The sequence below is a fragment of the Pocillopora verrucosa genome, chromosome 5, assembly GCF_036669915.1.
Source record: "Pocillopora verrucosa isolate sample1 chromosome 5, ASM3666991v2, whole genome shotgun sequence".
Taxonomy (NCBI): Eukaryota; Metazoa; Cnidaria; class Anthozoa; order Scleractinia; family Pocilloporidae; genus Pocillopora; species Pocillopora verrucosa.
The window spans coordinates 15,834,199-15,841,525 of NC_089316.1; the positions used below are offsets into that span (position 1 = coordinate 15,834,199).

General features: G+C 36.8%; 1 protein-coding gene across 1 annotated transcript; it reads right to left on the reverse strand.

Moving 5' to 3' along the window:
* Positions 1-285: 285 nt before the first annotated feature.
* Positions 286-5,598, reverse strand: LOC131769430 (uromodulin-like). Its single transcript, XM_066166662.1, has 5 exons — positions 5,530-5,598; positions 3,789-4,054; positions 3,515-3,632; positions 3,051-3,173; positions 286-1,733 (listed from the first exon to the last, which is right to left on the reverse strand). The coding sequence occupies exons 1-5, from the start codon at positions 5,576-5,578 to the stop codon at positions 1,351-1,353; spliced, it is 939 nt and encodes a 312-aa protein (XP_066022759.1). The 5' UTR covers positions 5,579-5,598; the 3' UTR covers positions 286-1,350.
* Positions 5,599-7,327: the final 1,729 nt, after the last annotated feature.

Sequence of the window (7,327 nt, forward strand, 5' to 3'; positions counted from 1 at the left end):
GTAACAGATCAAACCTTCTCTGTTACCGGTCACACATACACACAAATAAGCTGGAAAAGGTCATTAAATCAGGTTTCAACTAGTCGTCATTTCGGACCTCTTTCTGGTGTTGTTTTGTTTTAAAAGCTACTAGCGTAGACATCATTAAGATTCTATCCATTTCACCCAACACGCTTTCCTACAAGACTCACCTATTAAGGTATGATTTGATCGAAATAAGGAATACTATACTCCTACAATTTAAACTATTTTATTAAACAACTTGTAATGATTCTTTCTGAGGAGCAACTCCTATAGGCAATACAGTAATTGTCCTTTAAGCTTACTTGAGCCCACTACAAACAATAACTTAGCTCTCTACTAACATCAAAGACTCACTCTTGCTTCAAAATCCCCTCAAAATACGCAATCTTTGAAGTATATCGCAGTACTGAACAATATTTTGGTAGAGCTTCTTAGATATACAGTATTTTCCGATAAAAGAACTACTACTCCTAGCTTAGTCCTTACATACATTCACAATGTATTTCAAATATTTCGTTATTCGAAGCTTACAACACAACTATTGTGGTAGAAATAGATCTTAATTACATACACTAATAGAATGTTTTAGTTTTCCATACCATGTCATCAGAAAGTTTGAGTATCGATTTCACAGTGACTAAGAATTCTAGAAATTGTTTTCAGACTCTATCCATAACTCAACTAACATAATTTAGAAATCCTTGTAAATGATTATGTATGACTGAACATCGTAAACAATTGGCCTATAATTACGGATCGCCGTGACCCACTGTGGAAGGCTTTTCCACAGAATAACAACTACATGTACAGAAGGCTTGAGTACCAAAAGCTACTTTAGTTTCGAACGACCTGAGTAAACATCAAGAGTTAAAACGTTTAGTAATAAGCAAAATACAATGCTCAAAGTTGTGCTTAAAACTTACTTAGTGAAGCACTTCGATGGAATAGATAGAGATGATATTAAGATTATTTGGAAGCTTACTAATGCCCATAGTTCTTGACAGGGAGGGGCGGGGGTCTGTTCTAATACTCGGATAAAAAACAATTGTTCAGTCGCCTCTAATGATGATTTCCGCTTAGGCTATAGAAACGTCAGTCGCTATTACTGACTACCTCGAGTCACAACTTCTCAGGAGTACTCTTACTTGAAAGATCAAACTACGCGGTCCAAAGGTACTCCTGTGTTCAAACTGCTCACTGTTTAATACTAACCTTAAAAAGTGGATCATGTGAAATTCATTAAGTCCCTGCTATACATTAATGTACTTGTGCCAATAAAGAGATTTGTGAGTCCTTTCGCTGTGCAGAATGACTTGCTTATAGCATTCATTCAGTGCCACAGTAGCGCAGATCACAAGCAGGCACCTTTTGTAGTTTGTATATAAAGTACGATCCGCAGTTTTTCACATTAATATTTCTTGATTTTTTGCAACAATCTCCACCTCTGGTAAAGCAGACCAGGAAAGAAACCCTATCATCTGCCAATGAGGGGTGACCACCTTTTAGCCAGCCTGAAAAGACTGCACCACATCTATTATCCGGTACGCACTGGGTCGGCATTTTTGTCCCTGCATCTCCAACAAAACGATACCACTTCCCGAATATTATGGATGAGGATTCGTCGTCACATTTTTCTCCACCGATGGGTGTGATGTAAGTACTCTTTCTGTCAGCATCGCTCAGGTTTCTGTAATTATAGCACGGATCGGCTAAAAAGTTGAATTTCGGTTAATGCGATGTTTAAGATATTTCTTTATAAGAAAGCTCAAAGAAAAAAAATATTATATAATTGTCGATATTTTACAAGGATTTCTCGCCCTGAGAAAAGCTGTAACAGCATGCGCATAATATGACGATAATTTTTTTACATGTGTTTGATATTGCTAATCAGTATTTTACAATTCCTAATCAACTCACAAAGCAATAATACCGGCAGAGCTAAAGCTTTGTCAACGGGAGAAAATTGTTATGATTCAAGTTTGTGGAGAGAGGGTTTTGGATGATAGGATGAAAAGAAAGATGAAAAGATGAAAAGAAAGAGACTGAGCTACCCAAAAAAACAAGAAGTAAAAGACGTAAAGCGAGTCGAGATTAACGCGCAAAAAAGTTAGAGAGGACACCAAAATAGGCAGAATACGGTGAAAGGAACGCGAAAGAGAACAAGGAAGGACATAATTATGAGTAAAAAGCCAAATATCTAGCGAAGAGCAAAGCGAGAAGGAAATGCAAAGACGCTCCTGAAAACAGACTGAGAAGAGGTTATCAACAAAGAGAAGCGAACTACGAAGTATCCTAGATAGATGAGGAGGTAGGTCGTGTCTTATCTGGGTTTTCTCTAACGCTAAGGCCCAGAAAAATTCAAACCTTTTTTAACAATCGTCGTTTGATACTAGCTTCATTTTATAATTAAGAGCGCTTGTCTGTAAAAATTAAAAATATCGCGGCAAGGGTGGAAAATTCGATTTCTTTCTTATTTTAATGTTAGATAGGCTAGGCTTTAACTAAAATCACTGCGCTCACTCGTGAGCTATCGAGTTAAACACTCGAAGAGAAATTCCATATCTACGCGCGTCCATGTATTATTCTCTATATATGCAGTGTCGTAGTGGAACTGTAGTGTAGTAACTAGTTTTTCTTCGAACTGAGCAGACATGCCTGGACAACTTTGTTGGGAGCCGATTAGTGCCTAGGCAATAGAGAACCTTTTTTACGTGTTTACATACTCTAACCTAAACACGAGAGGAGAAATTGTCACATAACTCTTTTTTTTTAAGGAATCACCTTGGAAAATCTTAACCGCGGTCAGCGTCGATTTTAGCCAATCAGATATCCTGTTTGATTGCTTTCAATCCTTTCAAGACACAGCCTCATAATAATTCAAATTACTGACCAAATATGCATCATTAAGAAAAAAAACAAAACAAACCAAGAAGGAACGTACAAATTTAACAAGCATAAAAGCAAACACAAGCAGAAACTCACATTTCTCAGTCATAACGAGGCAATTACAATCTAAAGGCCTTTACCTGTGCAGTCCCGTCCATCTCCGTTAAATCCAAATAAACAGGTGCACACAAAGGATCCATTTATGTTTTGACAAGTAGCGTTCAGGTGACAATCGTGAGTATTTTTTTGACATTCATCAATATCTATAAAAATGAGAAAGAAAAGAAAAATTCTACAACGGTAATGGCTACACGAGTGAGATATACATTCGTTTCTTAAACTCGTATATGAGGTGAAAAAGCATTCAGTTAGTTATCATTGTGAGAAATTAATTGTTAATTTAGACTAAACCAAAACTTCCACTGCAGGGGAATCTCTCTATAGACACCATTCCAAACTATAGCCGGATATCAGTCGTCAAAGATCGTCCTTGGTAGCCTTCCGTTATGAAACACACTCGACAACCAAACGTGATATATAAATTGGGGTTGGTTTAAATACCCCATGAAATGTTTTGTTCTTATCAGCACATTCTGTAATTAACCTTTTTCGCAATGTTCTCCTTCGAATCCAGGAGGGCACGAGCATCGATATCCCTTGATTGTGAAACCGGACTGACAAGTTGCATTATTTTGACACGGAAGGTTTTTACCGCAGGCGTTCTGAAAAGAAAATAGGAAAAAAGAATAAAAGAAGAGAGATGTATGTCTTGAATGATTGATAGATGAATGAAAGAACGGATGTTTTGGTACATCTCGGTTTCACAATTCATTGAAAAGCGTGAAATTGCTGAATTTGAGTTATACTTTATATTTTACCTTTGAGCCGCGATAGAGAAAAACGGCATTAGTCGACAGGTCAGTATCATATTCAAGATGACTTGCGTTATTTAATTCACAAACATGAGCCATTCCTCCGGTCTCTGGCTCTCTTTTGAAGTTAGCACTGACGCAGTTGTCGTTCATGTAGCAGAAAAGTTCACAGTGATCCAAGTCTTTGACGTGTTTAGTTTCGATTATATGGTTTACCAAACGTCTTTCAGCAAAGAAGAAGTAATCTGGAAACATTATTGTACGATTTCGCTCTAAAATAAAGCAATCAAAATATACTTAGAAAACTTGAAATTTTTTTCATTTTAGGCAGAAATAAAATCATGATCACACACATTTAGCCCTAGAGACCGAACCTCTTGGCGAAAATTTGCGATCTCAAGCACACCACTGACGACGGCAAAAGGAATGAGGACGTGTTAAAAAAAAGAAACCATTAAAAGAGGAACTTTATTAATGGGCAGATGGATGAGTTTAAAGAGAAAACAAGGACAATATGAAATTATCTAAATGCAGGTTTTTTTTTGTTTCTGAGATCGTTGGCCGTGAGAAAAGTTTGCTCCCAAGATGTCCAATGATCTGAAGATAATTAAAAGTTTGTTTTTATTTGCCTTTCTCGCTTTCGCTGTCACCGCTAAGGTAGTTTAATTTAGGAAGTTTGTGGATATTGACGTACGATCCATTGTTGTCTAGCATCACGCTGCTAATTGATATTTCGATGGAAGATGATTCAGTAAACGTTAAAAAGACCAATTTTTCTCCAACATTAGATAGTTCAAGATAAAGAAATAGTCAAACTGACATTTCAAAGACGAGGAATGGTCAAATTGTTGGCTCACTATGGAGATTGGCATGGTTTGTCATCACTTTTTGATGTTGGAGAGTTGCCACTCGTTTCAAGTTGCAGCTCCCTCAGATAACCAGCCCCAAAATATCACCGTCGGTTCGTATCATTATTATTAACCGCTGAAAAAAAACTTTTGATCAAAGCATGAGAAGTTAAGGAAAAGATAAAAGGATAATTAATTTGCCGACTGAAATACTTTTCATGAACAGCACACGGCGAGGCTTGAGTTTTGAAAGCGAAGAAAGGTCACTGATTATTTTTTGAGATTGTTGAAGTCTTCCTTCAAACCTAATCCTTAAACGTTTTCGTGTCGCGAGCTTCCTTTGCAAACAAAAAAATGCAATTTTTTTAATTTTTGGTAGATATATGAAAGCTATGTCTCCTAACAATAGACAACGATGAAAATGTAAATCGTTGATTTCATATGTCAGCATTATTTTGTTTTAAAAACGATTCCTCATGTTGGTTACGGGTGGTGAAGATTTACTTCTCTACGATGTAAAAACTTCAAATTCTCCTCTTCCAAACTTTGATGATTTACGTTTTACCAGTATCCCTGGTGAATGTTATTGATAGGAGAGCATAAGCATAATTAGAAGCCACCGCCGTTGCGAGTTACCCTGTGACTAATTTTTAATTTTCTTTGGAATGGGATACCACAAAAATTTTCGAAAACGAGTCCTTTTATGAAATGCCTATTTTGATAAATCATTTATGGAAGGTGAACACAGGGTTTGGACTTAGGGTGACGACAAAGCGTTAACTCATATCTTACCGACATGTTAATTATTAAGCCGAATGCGGCGACAGCTTTATACCAGTGAAATCGATTGAATAGACAAATGAAAGAAGATACAACCATAAATAAATCTTAGAACTCACCTTTACCAAACGTTAAATAAGTCATAAATGGAATGTAGGATACAATCATGAACAGCGCAGAAAAGTCCATGCTTACTCCAAGACAACGTTCTTTTATTAAGCGGTTTAAATAAAACCTGTTTTAATGAAAGGTTGCATTTTATGAAGCTAAAGTCAACAAAGTTGGCAGTTGTCATTTCTCGCCTGATAAGGATATTGAGGTAAATAAAATAACGAATACAATCATAAATTTTGCGACCTAGAACCTCTTTGACGATTTTGTTTCGGTCGATAGAAAGATTCAGGACTGAGGGAATACCACTGGATTTTAGCAGATACATAGAATGTCGCAATTTTTACTGCGAGTTACGTTGTAAACATATCCTCTAGAAAGTCAAATAAATAACAGGTGAAAATATTCTACCCCCAGCAAGGCAAGCAGACACCTGGCCTGAAGCTTATTTAGATATTCCTTCAACACATTCAAAATTCATAGGATCAATAAACAAATTCAGAGTATTTTTCTTTTTTTCTCCTATAGAAAGATAAAATATCTTTCTTGGATGGTCGTTTTATTAATATAAAGCGTCCGGCAACTTCGCTCATGAAATAAACATATCTTCTAATTACGGGTCTATTTTAGTAGAAGTGTAATTGACAGATGATTCCATGTTCCTGTTGGAAGTCCTTGGTTGTGTATAAGACGGTTTAGGATTTATCAAATCTCCCACGTTACTGTGAATTGATCATCAGCTTCAATTGGCTGTATAGACAGAACTTACCGTGGCTCTCCTCGAAACAGGCCGTGTCCTTAAAAAACTGAAAATTCCCTAAATCCATCAGGCAACGAGTGACTACCTTCGCATGTTGTCTCAATAATTACGAGATGGATTAAAAAAAGGGAAAGCTTTGAAAAGTGTTGTGAGAAGTGTCATTTTTTATCTTGATTGGCATCCATGCTGATTTTTTGCACCGCGTTATTAGAATAGCATTTCTCCTTAATCCTTTCCATTCCTTTTGTAATATTGGTCACGAGAATTTGATGCACATTAAGCTTCTGTTTTTCAAAGTTCGTAGCAATGTCCGATACATAAATCGTTATCCTATCACGTTTCGGTATTTCGACGGCATTATCCTCTTTTAAAGCAACCAGGATCTGGTCAACAATTCCAGCTGATAAGGTTTTGAATATTTATCTTCCCTCTCCTCAAAAATATATTGTTTGTTGTCATCAACATTGATGTAAACTGCTCATTTTCCTTTCAGGTTTGCGTCATGATCTTACTGATGCCCTCTGTTTTGTCAGTGTCGTTAGACTGATCCTGACAAAAAGCGCTTTGAATTAAGGTGCAGGGATGAAGGAGTGATTAACGTGTGAGAGAAATGCAGGCCAAATGGTTGAACTTCATGGCAAACAGTCGGGGCTCAAACGCTGGTAAGGGTCTTTGTGTTGAGTTCTTGGGACTTACAATTCTTCTCTCAACTCGAGGTTACAATACCTTACGATACCTCTCTCAACAGAAAGTTACAATACCTTACAATACTTCTCTCAGCTAGTAGTTTCAATACCTTACAATACCTCACTCAGCTGGAAGTTAGAACAATACCTCTCCCAACTCAGTAGTACAGAGCTTAAGTTTTCTTTTGTCATCGGCTCAAGACGTAACGCATAGTTAATCTTGATATTTACACGCCAATTATCGTTTTAAATGGTTATTGAGTAATTTAGAGGACGGATTTTCTCCTGTGAAAATAACCGCTTTACAAACCCATTCGGAGGGCATTAAAATCACTATGATCACTCGTTTTTCAGCTGAGA